Consider the following 21087-nt stretch of genomic DNA (forward strand, 5'->3'; position numbering starts at 1 on the left):
TTAGATGACTGTGGTTCTCATCATTGTTGATGACCAGGCTGTTCATTCTCTTTTTCAGGGTCAGCTTTCCAAGTCCCCATGATTTTGTTTTCTTAGGAATTAAAACTAGGAAGACCAGTCTTAAGAAATTGCTATATTTTGGGACGCCTGGGCGGTTCAGTCAGTTAAGCGTCTCCCTTTGGCTCAGGTCATGATCCCAGGGTCCTGGGATCGAACCCCTCGTTGGGCTCCCTGCTCAGTGGGGAGTCTGCTTCTCTCTCTGCCCTTCACCTTGCTTGTGCTCTCTCAAATAAGTAAATAAAATCTTTAAAAAATAGGAATAATGCATTCTGCATGTCTTAGTTGTGTGGATTTTATTTGATTTGACTCTACCGTTCTGCTGTTCTTGTAGGCACTCTGACTGCTGTGGAAAGTTTCCTGACTCTACATTCCGGACCTGAGGTTGGTTTTTCTGTTTCTCAGGTGTTTTTAAAAGTTAACAAAAACATTTTGGAAATGATACATGCCTCCTAAAAAGATTTCGATGAGTTAAATTTCATACATATTTGTAATTTTTAGGGTATGAGAGTCACTATGTTTGATTTTAAAAAGTAAAGATGGTGGCTTGCTGGGAATTACCTAGACTTAAAATAGAATTTTGTTACAAACAGCTGCACGGTTCAGTGTATTAGAATGAGGTCCCATGATCCCAGCACCAAAATATCTCTCATTGTTGTGTAATAACTGTTGTCAACCAGTTCAGTCTGTACACTCGTGTTGTGCGCCTCATGGGCCAAGGCCATCATGGCCAGAAAGAGATGGTGATGTCATCACTGACCATCCAGCCTGTTGGGAAACGTGAGACCCGAGGTGGCCGTATTCCCGGAGGCCCATGTTTACGATAGGCCTTTTGTCGCCGGCAGTTTGAGCCAGGTCTAGGTCTGCGCTTGAGGTTCAAAATCCATTCGTTCAGCAAGCCCTCTGTGGTGGTGCAGGTACATATAGCAGTACAAGGTGGTATGACCCAGAAACGGAGAAGATACAGGCCTGTCCTGAAGGGGAGAATAATGTGGCTTGACAGGAGAGAGAGACATTAGAGAGATCAGGTGAAATACTGTAGGATTCTGAGGATGGAGAGTAAACCCCGCTGGGAGGCCAGAGGTGAGAGCTGCCGGGAGGAGCTGGGCTGAGTGTGGGAGGCGGGAGCCGTGGAGCTGGGCTAAGGGAGAGGGAGCGGCGGCGTCGGGACACAGCTGCGGGATGGTATGACCGTGTGCGGGTGAGACTCATGGTTCTAGTTGTCCACATTGTGGGATCAGGTTAATAGACACAAAGCTGTGTCACGCATGCTAAAATCCGTGGTGACAGGGAGTGCCCACTGGAGAGTCCGAGTAAAGGGAAGTGATAGTGGGCCCGAGCCCGAGTAACTGGGGAAGGCCTCCTGGAGGCCTTGCTGAGTTCAGCTTCGAGAAGGAAATAGCATCTGGAAAGTCAGAAGCAGTCCCCTGAGCAAGGTTCAGAAGCAAGAGTGGGATACGTGCATGAATCCGGGGAGCTTGGCTAGAAACCCAGCTCCACCCAGTTTAAACCAGCAACACAAAGAGGAACTGACTGACTCTGCAGGGGATAGTGTGGGATTTACTGATGTCGCGTTCCTTTCCTCTGGGTTCTTCTGTGTGGCTCTCAGCGTGGCAGGGAAGGTGCTGGCGTTCCCAGGGATACATTGTCCTTAAAGTTCCTCATTTCCTGGGAACAGCTAGCAGAGTTGATGTATCACATGGTAGGAAAGATCAGTCAAGTATGGGGCCTTTGGGCTTTTCTTGAGCCCATCAGTATGACCTGGTGTAATGGCGTAGTCAGATTGCCTCGGCCTGGGTCGCAGGCCTCTGGGAGGGGGCACCACAGAGACAGTTCCATCTCTCCAGCATGGACCACGTTCCAGATAGGAGAGAGAGTTTTATAAGCAGAAGATGAGTTAGAGGACTGCGGGGAGCTGCTGACGGAACCCAGAGGTCACATCAGGGAGATCGTGAGAAAATTGGTAGAGTAGAAAAGAGGCTGCTTTTGAAAGAACAGCAGGAGATGCAGTCGGAAGGAGAGCTGGTGTCGTGAAGGTGTCTTCCCTTCACTAGAGGGTCGACGAGCTCCTGGTGGTTCACAGGGAGGCGAGCCAGATTTGGCAGCCGGACTGCCTGGGCTTGAGTTCTGGCTCTGCCACTTATGGGTGACGGGAGCCTGGGCAAGTACCACACTGTCCTCACGGGCCCCCCTTCCTTCATCTGTAAAAGGAGATGATAATAGCATCTGCTTCATGTGGTCGCTGAGTCAGTGACTCTAAATCAGAACAGAGGTTGGCAGTTAGCAAATTGCCCAGTAAATGTTATTAAGTATTATTTTTATTAATATTATTTAAATTTAAAGTTGGGGCTTGACTCAGGACAAGACAGCTGAAGCCTCCGTAGGAGTGCAGCTCCCGCTCTCATTCCCCCTAAAGCAAAACCCACAGCCTGAGTTTTACAGGGATGTAAAACTGTGTATCCCCAGTCACTGAGCTGTCCTGTCTCTCCTTATCTTTCTTTTCCCCTGGAGGTTTTTTATTTTACACACAAAATTGTACCATAGACCACAGGCTTGAATTTCAGAGGATTGAAATTATAGTGTAGAATTGTCCTGTCTGTCCAGTCCATCTTCCCACTGTGATGGAAATGTTCCGTGTGTGCTGCGTGGAGGCTTATACAGTGGCTGTTGGGGCTCTAAAACAGGTCAGCCACTTGCCTGTGGCAGGTGTGAGGGGGAGGGGCAGAGGGAGAGGGAAAGAGAGTCTCAAGCAGACTCTGTGCTGAGCGTGGAGCCCGGCATGGGACTCCATCTCATGACCCTGAGATCCTGCGATCACACGCTGAGTGGAAACCAAGAGCTGGATGTTTAACCAACTGAGCCACCCGGCTGCCCCAGCCCATGGCCTTTTTTATATGTCCACAAGCTAAGGATGATTGTTTACATTTTTAAAGGGCTGCAATAGAAATACAAAGAATAGGTCGTAGAGACCATCTGTGGCCTACAGATTGGACCTTTCAGAGACGGTTTGCCAAGCCCTGTCCTAGAGTGTGTTGTAGACCTCAGTACAGTTATACTAGAAATCAATGAAGAGATAACATGAAAATCTCTATATTTGCATATGATGAAATGTATTTTAAATTTATGTCATTAACCCAGACCTTTTTTCTAAACTCCAGACTTAAAACATCTAATCACCTAATTAACATCTGCCCTTGAACACCCGATAGCTCTCTCAGACTGTGCCTTGTCCATAACTGACCTCCTGTTTCTTGTTTCCAAATGCGCTCCAACCTTGGGTCATTTGTATCCGTTTCAGTTGGTAGTGGTGTGTCCTTCCATGGTTGGACGGGCGGGGTCGTTGCTCTCTGTCCTCTGAGGACAAATCCTCAGATCCTGTCAGTCAGGAAATCCTGTTGATTCTGCCTTTGCGAAACGTGAGAATCTGATCACTCTTCATCATTTCTCTTTCCCCCACGCCTTATTCTTGCTACCATCTGTTCTTGTAGAGTCGTGCTCAACATGTGGCCGGGATGATCCTGTTCCGACCTCACTCGGACCATGTCCTTCCGGTCGGGTGCAAGAATCCAAGTGACGTGGCCCTTGTCCCCTGTCTAGCCTCCTCTCCCACACCTGGGCATTCTTCCTCATTTACGCTGACCCGTGTGCCCCCTCGAACATGCCAGCACACTTCCGCCCTCCACTTTTGTCCTGGCTCTCTCCTTCTCCTGCAAATACTTGTCAGAGATGTTTGCATGACTGACACCCTCTTCTCCTTCAAGTCTTTCCTCTGATGTCACTTTCCTGACGAAGTCCCATTTAAAATTGCAAACTTGATTCCATCATTTTCACTTCATCATATCTACTCTTTTTCTTTTTTCTTGTAGTACTTTGCACCTTCTAAAGCCTGTGTATTGTATTTTTTATTGAGTTTGTAACCCTCTCTGGAATGTGAGCACTACAAAAAAAAGGATGTTTGTCTTTTTAGTTCGCCAAGCTCCCAGAACTGGTGCTCCAGCTTCTGGTCACATAGTAGGAGCTCAGTAAGTGTCTTTGTCAGCTGACTTGAGTGAACAAGGCTAACTGAACCGTAATTCTAAAACCCTACAAGAACAATTCCGGGATGCAAAAGTCCAGTCCAGTTTCATGTTCTAGGAACACAGATATAAAAATTCGAAGTAAAATATTTGCAATTTAAAAGCAATAATACATAAGAATAATATATTTTGACCAAGTTAGTTTTAGAGAGGAATAGGACGTGTCGTATTACATAATCACTATAATCCACCTCACTAACAGGTTAAAGGAGGACAGTCTTATGATCATCTCGATAAGCAGAGAAAAAGTGTGGTAAAATGTACTTTCTATTCATGATTAAAAACTTACAGCAAGCCGGGAGTAGAAGGGAAGATTATCTTTTTTTAAAAAGCTGTAATAGGGCGCCTGGGTGGCTCAGTGGGTTAAGCCGCTGCCTTCGGCTCAGGTCATGATCTCAGGGTCCTGGGATCGAGGCCCGCATCGGGCTCTCTGCTCAGCAGGGAGCCTGCTTCCCTCTCTCTCTCTCTGCCTACCTCTCTGTCTACTTGTGATCTCTGTCAAATAAATAAAATCTTTAAAAAAAAAAATAAAAAGCTGTAATAAAGTTAAATCTGTATTTAACATTGAAAACTTTTGCTCTGAGCGCAGGAGTAAGACCTGGGTGCCCATTGCTTCCACCAGATTGTAGCCAGAGCAGTAGTGCAGGAAGAACGAACGAAACTGTATATAGGTTGGAAATGAGAAAACAAGGGGTGCCTGGGTGGTTCATTCGGTTAAGCATCTGCCTTTGGCTCAGGTCATGATCTCAGGGTCCTGGAATCAAGCCCTGAGTCGGGCTCCCTGCTCAGTGGGGAGCCTGCTTCTCCTTCCCCTACCCATTCATGCTCTCTCTTGCTATCTCTGTCTCTCAAATAAATAAATAAAAAAATATATTATTTTTTAAAAGAAACAAAACTATTTTCAGCAGATGATATAATTGTAAATGTAGGAAATTCCAAAGAAATCTATAGGCAGTATTTTTAGAATGAGTAAATGAGTTTCATATATTGCTAGAAAAATTCTTTTCCTTACCTGATTTCCTTGGCTAGACCCTCCAGTACAGTGGGGAGTAGAAGTGGCGAGAACAGATGTCTTTGTCTAGCTGTGGGTTTTTATAGAGGCTCTTCATCAGGTTGAGGAAATTTCCTTCTAGTAGTTTATTGAGTGTTTTTAATGTGAAGGGTGTTATATTTTATCAAATGCTTTTTCTGTATCTGTTGAGATGATTATGTGGTTTTTGTTTTTTCTTCCCTTCTTTCATTGTATTGCTTAAAATTGATTTTCGTATGTTGAACCAATCTTACATTGCTGGGGTGAATCCCACTTGGTCATAGTATATAATCCTTTTTATATATTGCTGGATTTAGTTTACTAGCATTTTGTTGATGATTTTTGCATCTATATTCATAAGGAATATTAGTTTGTAGTTCTCGTGATTTTTTTTTTTTTGGTCTGGTTTTGGTATCAGGGTAATTGGTACTGACCTTTTAGGAAAAGTTTGCAAAGAAGTGGTATTAATTCTTGAAATGTTTGGTATCATCTGGGCCTGGGCTTTTCCTTGTGGGAAGTTTTTTGATTATTAATTCAATTTCTTTACTTACAGGTTTACTAGGATTTTCTATTTCCTCTTAAGTTAGTTTTGCTGGTTTGCATTGGCATTAGTTTTCTAGGCCTGCTGTAATGAACTGCCGAGAACTGGGTTGCTTAAAAAACAGAAATTTATTATTCTCATGGTTCTGCAGGTTAGAAGTTGGAGATCAGGGTTTTGGTAGAGTTGGTTCCTTTGGAGGCTTTGAAGGAGAATCTGCTCAGTATTTCTCTCCTGGCTTCTTGTGGTTTGCTGGCTCTTGGGCATTTGGGGTGTGTAGATGCTGTGCTCTGATCTCTGCTCCACCTTCACATAGCGTCCTCTCTGTGGGGATGCTCTGTCTGCATCTCACAGGTCTGTTAAGGATGGGGCCTACCCACTCTAGTTTGACCTCCCCTTAATTAATTATGTCTACAAAAATCCTGTTTTCAAATAAGGTTGCATTTTAAGGTATTAGCGGTTAGGACTTCAGCCTATGAATTTGGGGAGACACAGTTCAATTTGTAATAGTGTCTTTCTTGGAGTTTGTCCATTTCATCTAGGTTGTCTCATTTGGTGGTTTACAGTCGTCCGGAGTATTCCCTAATACTCCTTTCTGCTTCTGTAAGGTTGGTAGTGATGTTCCTTCTTTCATTCCTGGTTTTTGTAACTTGAGTGCTTTCTCTTTTTCTCTTTCACTCTTTTTGTCAGTCTGGCTAAAAGTTTGTCAATTTGGTTGATTTCTTCAAAGAGAGAAATTTGGTTTTCATTGATTTTCTCTATTTTTCTATTCTCTGTTTCATTTATTTCCATCCTAGTCTTTATTGTTGCTGGACACAGAATTAATGTAAAAATTAGTTGCATTTCTATATACAAGCTGTAGTTAGAAAATGAATTTTTTTAAAAAAGTGACCATTTTTAATAGCATAGAAAAAATTAAGTACCTAAGGATAGTAATAGAAAAATGTGCAATATTTCTGTGAAGAAAGCTATAACACATGTTTGGAGACCTTAAGGAAGACAAATAAATGGAAGGGTCCACCATATTCATGAATTGGGGGACTCAGTTTTGTAGTTTTGTTATGATGTCAGTTTTCCTCAGATTGATTTATAATCCCATGTAATTCCAATCAAAATCTGAAACAGGATTTTGTTTTGGTGTGCAGTTGGCCAGCTAATTCTAAAATGTATATGGAAATGCAGAGGGCTGATAATAACCAAGACATTCTTGAAGGAGAAAAAGGTAGAAAGGTGCTCTTGGGTATCAAGACTCATTATTAAATCAGTGCATTACATTGGCAGTGGGACATCAGTAGGCCTGGAACAGAGTAAAGAGCTCAGAGTAGTTCACGTGCGTGAGCACTTGATTTATGGGAAAGGAGCTTTTCAGGAGGTGATGCTGGGCCAACTGGGTATCCAGATGGAGAGAAATGAAATTAAATTCGTACTTTGCACTGTGTACAAAAAATCAAGTTTAGGTGGATTACAGTGTGAGAGGCAACACAGTGAAGCTTCTAGAAGACGATGTGCATTTCATGGCCTCAGGGTTGGGAATGGCTTCTCCCCCCCCACATATATTTTATTATTTTTTAATGAAATATAATTGATATAACATTAGTTTCAGGTGTACAACATACTGATTTGGTATTTATATATACTGCAGTATATTGCAAATAGTTATCACAATAAGTTAACATCCATTTCCATATACACTTGCAAATTTATTTTTCTCGTGATGAAATTTTTTTTTTTAAGTAGGCTCCATGTGCAGCCTGTAGCCCAACATGGGGCTTGAACTCATGACCCTAAGATCAAGACCTGAGCTGTAACCAAGAGTCTGATGCTTAACCAGCTGAACCATTCAGGTGCCCCTTATGGTGAAAACTTTTAAGATTTCTCTTAGCAACTTTCACATAGGGAATACAGGATTAACTATAGTCACCAGGCTGTATAGGGAATGGTTTCTTAAAAAAGACAGAGAAGGCATTAGATAGAAAGAAAAAGTGATAAATTTGTGTACATTAAAATTGATAATGTCTGTTTATGAGAAGATACCATTTAGAAAATGGAAAGGCCAGCAATAGAGCAGTTCTTTTTTTTTAAAGTTTTTTATTTTAATGCCAGTATAGTGAACATACAGTGTTATATCAGTTTCAGGGGTACAGTGTGGTGATTCAATACAATATAGGAATTCAAGAGTCTGTTTCTTGGTTTGTCTCTTTTAGTTTCCTTTGCTTGTTTTCTTTCTTAAATTCCACCTGTGAGTGAAACCATATGGTATTTGTCTTTCTCTGACTCTTTAGCTCCATCCATGTCATTGCAGATGGCAAGATTTCATTCTTTTTTATGGCTGAGTAGTACTCCAGTGTGTGTGTGTGTGTATGTGTGTGTTCTTTATCCATTCATCTGTCATTGGACCCTTGGGCTGCTTTCATAATTTGACTATTGTAGATAATGCTACAATAAATATCGGGGTCCATGTGTCCCTTTGAATTAGTGTTTGTATATTCTTTGGATAAATACCCAGTAGTGTGATTGCTGGATCATAGGGTAGCTCTATTTTTAACTTTTTGAGGAACCTCCATGCTGTTTTTTCAAGTGGCTGCACCAGCTTGCACTCCCACCAACAGTGCAGGGGTTTCTCCACACCTTTCTCTACACCCTCACCAACACTTGTTTCTTGTGTTGTTGATTTTGGCCTTTCTACCAGGTGTGAAGTGATTTCTCATTGTAGTTTTAATTTGCATTTTCCTTTTTTTTTTTTTTCCAAGATTTTATTTATTTGAGAGAGACAGGATGAGAGAGAGCACGAGAGTGGGGAGGGTTAGGGGTGGAAGTAGACTCCCTGCTGAGCAGGGAGTTCGGGGAGCAGGACTCGATCCTGGGACTTCAAGACCAGTGCCAAAGGCAGTTGCTTAACTGACTGAGCCACTCACATGCCCCTTGATTTGCATTTTCCTGGCAAGGGGAGCAGCAGGCTTCCCACTGAGCCAAGGATCCCGATGTGGGATTCAGTCCCAGGATTCTGGGATCAGGACCTGAGCTGAAGGTAGATGCTTAACTGACAGCCACCCAGGCGTCCCCAAATTTTCCTAATGTTCTCTACAATTGTTTGTGTTTCTGTGGTGTTGGTTATTATTTATCTCCTTTCTTCTGTGATTTTGTTTGAGTCCTTTCTCTCTCTCCTTATGGTTCTGGCTAGAGATTTATCAATTTTGCTGTCTTTTCAAAGAAACCGCTCCTGGTTTCATTGATCACTTCTGTTGCTTTTTAGTTTCTGTATCATTTGTATCTGCTCTAATTTTTATTATTTCCTTCCTTTTGCTGGTTTGGGGTCTTGTTGTTCTTTTCCTAGCTCCTTCAGGAGTAAGGCTAAGTTGTGTATTTGAGTTTTTTCTTGCTTCTTGAGGTGGGCCTGTATTGCTATGAACTTCCCTCTTAGAACTGCTTTTGCTCTGTCCCAAAGGTTTTGGACTATCGTGTTTTCATTTTCATATGTTTCCATGTAATTTTTGATTTCCAAAGTAGGAGCGATTTCTAACACATGATGAATCTTAATATCACAGTCTTGAGCATAAAAGGCCAAACTCAGAGGAATATAGGCTGTGGGCTTTCATTTCTGTAAAGTTTAGAAACAAGCAAAATTCACAAGGAATGAATACTTAGGTGGTAAAACTCTAAGGAAAAGCAAGTATTTGTCTTTATTACTATGAAAGCAGGACAGAAGTTGGGCCTTGTCTACAGGGATATTTGTTTCACAATTTCATTAAATTGCCTCTTTGTTTTGTGTACTTTATGATTTTCAATAAGGTAAACAGTTTTTAAAAATGAACTGATTTGTGCCTTTTTGATAGCTTATTTGTTTTTGTTTTGTTTTTTTTTTAAAGATTTTATTTATTATTTATTTGACAGAGAGAAATCACAAGTAGGCAGAGAGGCAGGCAGAGAGAGAGAGAGGAGGAAGCAGGCTCCCTGCTGAGCAGAGAGCCCGATGCGGGACTCGATCCCAGGACCCTGAGATCATGACCTGAGCCTAAGGCAGCGGCTTAACCACTGAGCCACCCAGGCGCCCTTGATAGCTTATTTGTATAAGAAGATATTCTTAGGTTTCCAAAAAGCTGTTTTCTCCTGGTATTTGGAAATTTTTTATTTTTTAATTTTTATTTAAAGATTTTACTTTTAAGTAATTTGTGTACCCAAGATCAAGAGTCATGTGCTTCACCGACAGAGCTAGCGGGGTGCCCCTGGGGATCTTAATGTTTGCAAACAGGTCACATTGACTGGGTCCAGATTGAGAGTAGTTTCACATAGAAACCCCTCAGAGTTCTAGCTCTGTTTGTTTTAACACAACAGAAGATACGAATCCGTATCAAAGTGGGAATTAAGTTTGGTGTCTCTCTGCCTTTCACTGTCGTCAAAGCTCTCATATAAACACCTGCATCTTCTGATGGTTTATTGTTTCTCTTATTCTCCTTATTAATAAGCAACAATGTCTTCACATCAGTTTTACTGATGCTCCTCTCTCAAAAATCTTGTGACAGAATTGGTTTTGAATATTTCTAAATAACTTTGTTCATTCAAACAAGGTAAACTACCTGAAAGGTTATGTACAATCAGAATTATAAATGAAGTTTCAAATACTTATGTAACAGAGAATTAAAAGGCCCATCCGAAAGTTAGGAGGTAAAGAAGAGTCAGCACTAAGACATCAAGTCCGAGGTTATATCCTTGCCTGTGTTCTCCTTTCTGCCCCTCACGTCTAATGGGCGTTGGAGGTGAGGTTCGTGGAGAGGGTGTAATTACGCTGGAAGGATGGAAAACACTGAGGATGAGAAATACTGAACGAATGAGTTTGGGCAAGATCAAGCAAGGGTTCTCTGCTGCCTACAGTTCCAGAAAGAAACTGAAGAAGTGGGGGAAGAAATTAAAATATAAATATTAATGAGCCTTAAAACTAAAAAAATATATATTTTAACAAGACTTATGTGGGATGCATTTATATAACTTGAGTCTGGAGTAAGGTGCATTGGGGGCAGTGGGACCCCGACTGTGCCGGGGCCGGGATTGGTCTGTACATTGTGTCCGTGTGCATAAATGTGCTCAGGGACACGTCTTGAAACTTCGAGGAATCAGCATAGGGAGAGGAATTAGGGTAATTTTGAAGGAGTATGGTCAGTTAGTTGAGTGGAAATGCATAGGTAAAAACTCAGTGGCATTTACAAGGAGCATAAGTGATGGTAGGAAGGAAGAAGAGGGACCACACATGAGGGTAAATATCGAGTATGATCAAGCCAGCGAGTCCTGCCTGAGATTCATTTCGAGATTAAGAAAGGGATTTTTGCCTTGTTCAGAGAGAGGCGGAATTCTGTTCTCTGTAAACACTTGTAAACTTGGTTTTATGTTTTGTCATTATCCCTTAAGACATGTTTCTTTACTTTCTGAATTTTTATTAGGGGTTGTGCATTCACGATGGTACCTGGAAGTCTGCAGTTTATGGTTTTGCAGATCAGAGTAATTTGAAAAAACTGCGAAATGAGTCAAATCTGAAACCTGTCCCAATTGTTGGTTCAAAATTGAAAAGAAGGTATATTAACTTAAAATCTATTCTTTTTTTTATTTTAAGATTTTATTTATTTATTTGAGAGAGAATGAAAAAGCATGAGCAGGGGGAGGGGCAGTGAGAGGGGGGAGGCACGGAGCGGGGGAGGGGCAGGCAGAAGAGAGAGGGAGGAGCGGACCCCCCACTGAGCAAGGAGCCTGACTTGGGACTCGACTCAGGACCCTGAGATCCTGACCTGAGCCGAAGGCAGATGCCCAACCCACTAAGCCACTCAGGCACCCCAAAATCCATTCTTTAGCATATCAGGTCTAAATATATTGCTGTTGGTGTGGTTATTAATAAAGTCTGCCACTTGGAAAAGCCTGAGACTGTTTTGTAGTGAATACAGGATTGTCTTCCTAGCTAAATATAGTATGATTAATACATTATTCTAAGCTTAAGTACTTCATATATAATAATATATTTGCATTCTGGGAGAAAATGAATTTTATGCCTTTTTACTATCATTATCAAAATCAAACATCAGTTAATTTTGTGCTGTAAAACCACCATTTTAATAAGTGTCATGATCTAATGTAGATTATTTTTTTTAAGATTTTATTTATTTGACAGAGAGAGACACAGTGAGAGAGGGAACACAAGCAGGGAGTGTGGGAGAGGCAGAAGCAGGCTTCTTGTAGAGCGGGGAGCCCCAATGCGGGACTCGATCCCAGGACCCTGGGATCATGACCTGAGCTGAAGGCAGATGCTTAATGTTTGAGCCACCCAGGCGCCCTAGATTGTCTATTAATAGCACTTTTATGTGAGAACTCTAAACTCATACTAGGGTTTGGCTGTTGAAATGAGCGTACTGTCTGGGGAGATTGATGGGGTTGCGAGCCCCTGCTGTGAGGAACTCTGCTCTGTCCCACTCATTTATTTGGTGTAGGTGTGGGGAGCACAGGACACGTAGATAAATTGTAACTGAGAGCAGATCTGCCATCTTTGTTGTCATTACTGCCTCAAGAAAAGCTACATTTTTTATCCAGAAATTTGCGGAGTTAACTGTAAGTGAAGAAAAGGCAGCATATTCTTGGGTCTGCGGGTCTGTCTTGCAGGTGGCCGATTTCTTACTGCAGAGAACTGAACAGCTACTCCATTCCCTTCTTGGGATCAGACGTGTCCGTTGTGAGGCGGACTCAGCGCTACTTGTTCGAGAATTTGGAGCAGTCACCTGTAAGTGCATATGAATTAATTTTTAATGAAGAGTGTACTGTTCATTATCATTCCCATACCTGTTTAATGTAGGATTATTATGTTTGCAAAGCAAAAAAAGAGCAGGCAAAATAATGCAGGGTTCAGTTTCTGAAAGTGTAAGAATCGGTAGGGTAAAGCATTTTGCTTTCATGGGGGAGGAGGTAGCTTTCCCCATAACTCGGGTCTGGCAGCTGCATACCTTGTTGATGAAACAGAAGAGCAGCGAATTTAGTGCAGGGAACGCTGGTGTCCTAAACACCCAACAACCCTTCCTGAGAGTGTTGGCTGCTAGGATACTCTGTTGGCTGGTGAGATGTCTGGGTTTTCCTCCTTGTGACCTCCAACCTCTGGAGTAACATCTTTCTCCTTTTGGTCTGGGAAGTAATTGCTCCCGTTTCTGAGACTTGAAGAGGAAACTGGTCCTCAAAAAGTTGAAAATAGAGCTACTCTGCGACCCAGGAATCGCACTACTGGGTATTTACCCTAAAGATCACTAATGTAGTGATCCGAAGGGGCACCTCACCCCAATGTTTACAGCAGCAGTGTCCACAACAGCCAAACTATAGAAAAAGCCCAGATGTCCATTGACATATAAATAGATAAAGAAGATGTGGTATATATGTACAATGAAATACTATGCAGGCACCAAAAAAGAATGAAATCTTGCCATTTGCAACAACATGGATGAAACTAGAGGGTATTATGTTAAGTGAAATAATCAGAGAAAGACAACTGTCATGATCTCGTATGTGGAAACAAAACAGGATCATGGGAGAAGGGAGGGGAAAAAAATGAAACAAGATGAAACCAGAGAGAGAGATACACCATAAGGGACTCTTAATCATGGGAGACAAAATGAGGGTTGCTGGAGGGAGTGTGTTGGGGGGCTGAGGTAACTTGGTGGTGGACATTAAGGAGGGTATATATTGGAAAGAGTCCTGAGTATTATATAAGATGATGCATCACTGACTCCTACCTCTGAAACTAGTAGTATATTATATGTTAATTCATTGAATTTAATTAAAAAATGAAAGGAAAAAAAAAAGGACCAAAGCTAAAGCATGCCACAGGGGGGAAAAGAGAGGAAACTGTATCTCAATTTAAAAGATTATTTTCTCATAGAAGAGGTTGTAGTTAGAATCTGTATCTTATAATGTATAATTACTACGTTTAGGTACATTGTTGTAGGCTTTTTATGTATGGATCAAGGGGACTTTTGTGTTCAGGTCAGGGAAGCTAATTACCACTTATAATAATTTATTTTAAAAATGGGCTCCCAAGGTCTGGTTTCTGAACAAGATTTTAGAACATAAACTGCTTTTGCTCACTGTTTATGGCCACAGAGGAAGTTGTAAGTAGCTTACATTCTTGTATTGCGTTGTCTGCAGAAGTTGGGGGTAACATTCTGCCTTTACGCCCTCATCTAGGTCCAGTATGCTGCCTACATGACGGTGGGAGGCATCACTTCTGTCATTAAGCTGATGTTCGCGGGACTTTTCTTTTTATTCTTTGTGAAGTTTGGCATTGGGAGGCAGCTTCTCATAAAAGTAAGTGGTATTTTTATGAAACTAGGTCTTTAGAAGTATTTTCCACAAATTTTTTAAAAAAATATCACTGAAGGTTTTCAATTTTTTTTTTTTTTAGTTCCCATGGCTCTTCTCCTTTGGTTATTTTTCAAAACAAGGTCCGACGCAAAAACAGGTAACCCTTTCTTTTGTATACAGCTCTTAAATGATTTTCTTTATTTCATTTTTACTTTTCCTCAGCACACTTACTGGAAGGTAAAACTTGGAGCACTTACTGTGCTTCAGATGTGCTTTTATGTTCTTTACATAAATTAGGTGACTCAGTCTTTTCAAACACTCTTGAAGTGGGTAGGCTCTCCTCTTGACCAAAGAGGAGCCTGAGCCCAGAGGCTAAGTAACTTGCCCAAAGTCCTACAGCGAGTACTTAGCCAAGCCGAGGTGAGAACCCAGTCGTCTGATTCCAAACTTTTATTCTTCTGACGTCGCAGAGATCTCAGAAATGTTTAGCCTTCCTTTTTCTCCTCCATACCTCCTCCTCCCCAGCGCTTCCCTTCCTGTTCTGCACACGCCGGTGCCTCCTCCCCCCATGCCAGTTCCTCCCTCTTTCCCCCTATGTGGTTCACAGACACCCCCCCCACTCCCCCACCCCCTCACCCCCGTCAGGCCTGGGTCGTGAGCTCCATCTGCCGACCCGGGCACCACCAGGAGCTGCCCTCCCTTCCCCGACAGCGAGGATGGGTGTGAGGCAAATGCCCGCTTCCCCTTCTCACTGGAACTTGGAACTTGAGCACCATTTGCTGATGCTGTCGCTTTGAATTAGCGATCTCTCCATCTCCTCATGGGCTTTCCTCGCCGTCTACCCCGCCCCCGTCTACCCCCACTGCCTCACTGGTGGGGTTGAGCACGTGGGTGGTGCGCCCCGCGGAGTCCTGCTCTCCGGCCGCCACGGGTGGTGCTGCTCTTGTCTCCACCTTCTCGGCGGCTCAGGGAAGGACTCTGGACAAGACAAATCCCGCCACCTGTGCTCTTTAAAGATCGAGCCCTTCTTGTGTGGCAGGTGCGGAGCTAAGTGCTTTACATCGCATTTAGTCCTCCCGGGGTCATATACGTGAAGGTATTAGCCGCTCCCTCCAGCTGAGGAAGTCCGCAGAGCAGGTGTTACCTGCCCGAGTTCGTGTGCTTGAGTGCGTGGACCTGAGGACCATACTGGCCTGAGCCTCACCTTTCCTGCTGACTTCCTCGTGGTGTCCCCTGCCGTCCTCCCCCACCTCTCCTTGTCTGTGCACATGCCGGCCCAGAGAGGAGTCCTCGGCCCTCCTTCGCCCTGTTTTTCCCTAGGTAGAGTCGATGTTTGTCTTCATTCTGCTAAATGTTTTGAATGCTGTGGGTCCCTATTCAGTCTGTTATATCTGACATTATTGTCCTTGAAATACTCGCTCCCTTGGCTTCTGAGACCGTTTCTCTTCCAGGTGCCCGCTCTCTTCCTTCCCTCCACTGTCCCCGGGCTGTCTCCACAGTGTTCTCAGCAGACCTGCTTAGATCGGCTGCTTGTCCACCTGTTTTCTGGACCTCTTGACCCAGGTGTCCCTCGGGCACTTGAAATTGCACACATCATGAATCTGAACGTCTTTCCCTGAAACTTCTTTCTCCTCTTTGTTTTCCATCTCGATTGGTGGCGCTGTCATCTGCCCAGTCACGAATGTAGGCATCATTCGAGATTTTTCTACAAACCCATCATACGCACCTTAGCTCAGGCTCTTGTCCCTCTCTTTCTTTTTCCTCTCTTCCTGAAATTGTGGTAAAATGCACGTAACATGAAAGGTACCATCTTAGCCACTTGTGCGCATTCGGTGGTATCCGCGCGTCTCACAGTGACAGCACTCGTTCTGCGCGAACTCACGTTGGTCTGCAGCAGTTGCATGACCGTGCAGGCATCCCAGCCGTCTGGCTGCAGAACTTTTCCTCTCACAGCATTGAAACTCTGTCCCCAGTAAACAATAACTCGCCTTTCTCCTCTTTCCCCAGCCTCTGGCCACGATCATTCTCCTGTCTGTGAGTGTGTCCGCTCCGACAGTATTTGTCCTTCTGTGACTGGCGTGTGTCACGGAGCATGATATCCTCAAGGTTCCATGTCGTAGCAGGTGTCAGACTTCATACCTTTTTAAGGCTAAATAGTAGTGATTCCTTTTCACACACTCATACCCACCCACCGCACACGCACAGACACCCACACCTCCCATACGTACGGCCCCCGTCTCCGGCCATGGACGCTTGGGTTTCTTTCTCCTTTCTGCTGTCTTGAGCGGTGCTGCTGTGAACTTGGCTGTGCAGATACACCTGCAGGATCCTCCTGTCAGTTCCTTGGGGTAAAGAGATTTCCAGTGGGAAATCTCTTTGTAATTTTTTGAGGAGCCACCAGATGCTCCCACGGCTCCAGGCCGTGGGACGTGTTTTCAGCGTGCTGTCCGTCTGGAGTCCCCAGGGTAAGAACCGTCCGCGCTCACTCCTCCTCCTCAGCCTCCCCCAGCACCAGCCGGGCGTGGATTGATTTTTTGCCTGGTGCTTAACGCATGATAGGATGTTCTGGCCGATTAGTGGTGTTTTCATCTATTGAAAATGTCTCCTGTGAAGTAGAGTAATGGGTTTTACCAGGTTCGGGGAGGAAGTGGCGTGTTCCTGACATAAGGCCTGTGCTTCCTTCTCAGATTGATGCCGCGTCATTTACACTGACGTTCTTTGGTCAAGGATACAGCCAAGGCTTTAGTCCCGAGAAGAACAAACCAAATATGAGAATTTGTACTCAGGTGAAAGGACCAGGTATTTCACATATGACTTAAGAATGCTACAGAGTTTTACATTGTCTTAAGGCAGAAAGCAGTATTGTGAGGTTTTTTTCCTTAAAGCTTCATTGTTTTAGAGATAAACTTGCACAAATTATTTTATTAAATGAGTAAATCAATACATTAGTAATCTAATTATTTATTAAATAATTCTCCCAGAAGTTATGTGAAGTTTGTTCTGTTTTTTATCCCCTTATATATATATATGTATATATATATAAATTATTCCATTGAAGGAAGGATTGAAATTGTTACAGTCTAATTTTATTAGTAATTCTGAGTGGCATATTTTAATATTAATAAGAAAAGGGGCTGGTTGACATTTATGCTCATACTCAAGGGTCACTTTAAAGCAGTGAAATTTTAACATAAAGCTGTGGGCCAGGTGAACACACTGACATTGTTATAGAATGTTTGCATCCATGTGTATTTTTCTGGAGTAGGTAAAGGCTTTTGATGGGTAGTTGAAAGGATTGGTCGCCCAAAAAAGTTCAAGAACTTTTGGTGTGTGAATTTTACAGAACTCTACAGAGACAGTCCTACGTGTGAATTCTAGTATAATTGTCACTTAATTACCATCACCTCTGATAGATGAGAGGGGGTCTGTTTTGCAGTTTCGATCAAGCCAGATGGCAAAGGTACTTTGTATCTTGCCTTCTCAGATTCCCACCAGGCTTTTTAAGATAAATTCACCATATTTTTATGATTTGGCAGAATTGTAAACACTAAAGTTCCATTTGCTTTTAGACTTCTTTTAAAGCTACTTCTTAAGTTGGACTTCTGTTACTCAGTTGTTTTTCTTAAAGAAATGGAATCTTTTTTTTTAAGTGGAGCCTGTTGTGTGGATAGAGAAACAAGGAATTAGGCTCATTGGCTTCAGTTGCTTCCCAGAGGCCACGCAGGGGCTTGAGCTGTGGACCATGGCAGCTCTGGGTGCTCCTGGCCCAGCCGCTGCTGACTTCAAGTCTGTGCCTCGGTGTCCTCCCCTGTAAAATGGGGATTAAAAAAATGGGATTAATGTCATGTAATTGCTGGGAGAATGAAGTATGGTTAATAAAATTAAAGCACTGGGCGCCTGGGTGGCTCAGTGGTTTGGGCTGCTGCCTTCGGCTCAGGTCATGATCTCGGGGACCTGGGATCGAGTCCCGCATCGGGCTCTCTGCTCAGCAGGGAGCCTGCTTCCCTTCCTCTCTCTCTGCCTGCCTCTCTGCCTACTTGTGATCTCTCTCTGTCAAATAAATAAATAAAATCTTTAAAAAACATAAAATAAAATAAAATTAAAGCACTAACAGTCCTAACTTAATAACTACTGTATGAATATTATTAGTTTTAAGTGAACAGTTTTTGAGAAAATTCTGTATATCTAGAGTGAGCTATCAAATCAACCGTTTGATTTTTGGGTGTTGTCAAATGCATACTTCATTAACAGTTTGCTTTGATCGCCTGTCTTCTGCAGAGGCTGGCTATGTGGCCACCTCCATAGCCATGGTCCAGGCAGCCATGACTCTTCTGAATGATATCTCGGATCTTCCGAAGACGTGAGTCTGGTTTTCTTCTAATTCGAAGATGTCATTTTCATCTATGTTATATTTTAGCTTATTTTCAGTTTTCAGACATTGAGTCTGCACATAAGTATTTTCAGTACCTCTGATCCAAAGATAGGGGCAAATTAAAATTGTGAGAGGACAGTTTCTGACTGGCCTCTGAGAACAATGCAGAGATAAATAGAGAAGTTTCAGGGTTATGTAGGCTGGCTTTCCTTCCTTGTAAAAGTAGTGCAGGGCGGGAGTCAGCTACCCAGAGAAGGTTCCTGTTGTTAAATAGTCTTGTCAGGAGCCTCTTGCCAGCGCTGATGGCGCCCAGCCGGCAGTGGGAAGCCCTGATGCCAGTGGGAACTGATGCATGGCATCTTGGCGAGATGATTATCAAGCGGACTCAGTTACTAGAGTGTTTAGCTGTTACTATAAACGTAGGCCAACTTTACAGATAAGTCCAGGCTTACAGGCTTAGAAACAAATAAATGTAGCCATGACCTGAAACAATGTTCAGTGACATAAAAATGGTATAAAGTGAAGCCTAATTAAATTTTTCCAAATAATTCTACAGTTGACCCCTGCATGGTTGAAAACGCATGTGTAACGTTTAACTCCCCCAAGTTTAACGAATAGCTTACTGTTGACCTAGGTATTATGTGCTATATTCTTAAAGTAAGCTAGAGAAATGAAAATGTTAAATCATAAGAAAAAATATTTATAGTACTGTAAAGAAGTAACATATAAGTGGACCCATGCAGTTCAGCTGTATACCCTTTGAAAATATTTAGCACTTTATAAATATTAGTCATTAGATTTTTTAAAAACTTCTTTTTCTTCTATGTTAAGTCTTATTTATGTTGCCTAAATTTATTTCACTCAGGTCCCTTTTCATCCCCCTGAATCTGAGGATTGCCTTTACTGACAGCAGTGGTCCCTTAGGCTGATGACCCTCAGTGTCCCCCTCAAACACTCAGCAGTCCACAGAGACAATCCCCTTGGGAGCTGAGCCCTTCTGGATGGGTTTGCTGAGGGCTAGTTTCCTCCTGGCTTATAGCTCCTTTGCTCATTTGGCTGATTTCGAGAAAGGAACCCAAACTAGTGTGTATGGAATGAAGGTTTTCCAGAATGAAGGTTTTCTCTGCATGGCTTGCTGGCCAGACCTCCAGCGAATCTCACCGCCCCCCCCCAGGAGAGGGCTAGAGCTTGCTTTGTGCCGAGATTGACCTTGTTCTCGTCTTACAGGGGTGGGGTCTTCACTCCCGGAGCAGCCTTCTCCAGAACAAAGCTGATTGACAGACTCAACCAGCGCGGCATTGAATTTAGTGTCATCAGCAGCTCTGAAGTCTAAACCGTTGAAGAATTACCTGAAGGCATAAAGTGCATGAATTAACGGCCTTTTTTAATTTGAAATTTGAAATTCTTCTCTATCCTGTCTGACTGTATGTGAAAAAGATTTGTCACATCTAAAATACGTACACATTAAAAAGCAGGAAATTGTACTAGCTTCCCTAAATTTCAAATCTTAGCTGATTTTGTGGTTTTATTGCTTGTGAGAGAGAAGTAATCTTTCAATTTTTCATTGAAGAATTCATGGTCAGTTTTTAAACATGAGCTGGCGGATCAGAGGCTGGGGTGGGCGTCTCCCTCTGTGCTGCTGACAGGTCCCGGATGAGGCGGTCAGGCCGGTGGTCACAGGGGGCAGGGAGAGCCACTCTCCCTTCTGCTATGACGCTGAATGGGACCTCACCTACGGAGTTTCTCTATATACTCTTTGGCCCTTTGCCAAATGAAACTGTTTTTTGCTATTTTAGCCTACTTTTTCACCCATCGACACTGACTTTTTGACTTTTACCTAAGTTGAATAATAAACAGTTGTCACTGGAACAGTGGCTTTGTGTTTGGACCTGTGTAGGTATTTGAGTTGGGCTCTGACCTGGGTACTGCTAGTAATTGGGCCTGTTGTTTCTTTTCTACAGTTCTGTATCTGTGATTGGTTTTAAAGATCTAGCTGGCCAGTTTCTGTGGATTTGCACTGCCTGACCGGAACTGTTCTCTCATTTATTATTTGTATTTTATTTTTTTTCCAAGATTTTATTTACTTATTTGACAGAGATCACAAGTAGGCAGAGAGGTAGGAGGCGGGGGGAAGCAGGTTCCCTGCTGAACAGAGAGCCCAATGTGGGGCTCCAGGCCAGGACCCCGGGATCATGACCTGAGCTGAAGGCAGAGGCTTAACCCACTGAGCCACTGAGGCACCCCTATTTTTTGTATTTTAACTAGGTTTTCCACTGAAGCCCTAAAATAAGGCAAAGGAATTTCCTTTTTGTAATAAGCATATAATAAGCACATACATTGTCTTCTGTGCTATTCATGACATAAAGAGGACAGCCACTGCCTTTATGAAATTTCTACTCTTCAGAGAGAAGCACGACATGGACAGGAACCTGATTCGTGTGGAGGGACCCTTCTGAGCGGGGCCCTAGCTTGAAGAGGGAGGTTTGTGGTGGTGGTGGTGGGGTCTCGCCCATCCTATTCCCGGCCTGGTTGGGAATTAGTTTCAGCTGTGGCCTCATTGGTGGGCCCTTAGGAAAGGTCTTATCCTCTCTAAAATCAGGGAGGTGTGCAGGAGCAGCAGATCTCACGACGAGCCACAGGGCGGAATCCTAATACACCAGTGGGTTCCGTGGAGGTCTGCAGGTTGGAGCTGAGG

The 21087-nt window shown here is 43.1% G+C and overlaps 1 protein-coding gene across 1 annotated transcript in view; it reads left to right on the forward strand.

Annotated features, from left to right (window-relative positions):
- SCCPDH (saccharopine dehydrogenase (putative)) overlaps positions 1-20261 on the forward strand; it is a 32311-nt gene extending 12050 nt beyond the window's left edge. The window contains exons 5-12 of the mRNA XM_082703938.1: positions 392-441; positions 11134-11264; positions 12338-12455; positions 13904-14023; positions 14121-14177; positions 16708-16819; positions 18299-18380; positions 19620-20261. Coding sequence (XP_082560064.1) covers positions 392-441; positions 11134-11264; positions 12338-12455; positions 13904-14023; positions 14121-14177; positions 16708-16819; positions 18299-18380; positions 19620-19725 — 776 coding nt within the window. The 3' untranslated portion in view covers positions 19726-20261. The remainder of the gene's footprint in view (positions 1-391; positions 442-11133; positions 11265-12337; positions 12456-13903; positions 14024-14120; positions 14178-16707; positions 16820-18298; positions 18381-19619) is intronic.
- Positions 20262-21087: the final 826 nt, after the last annotated feature.

Source organism: Mustela nivalis (genome assembly GCF_964662115.1).
Source record: "Mustela nivalis genome assembly, chromosome: 16".
Taxonomy (NCBI): Eukaryota; Metazoa; Chordata; class Mammalia; order Carnivora; family Mustelidae; genus Mustela; species Mustela nivalis.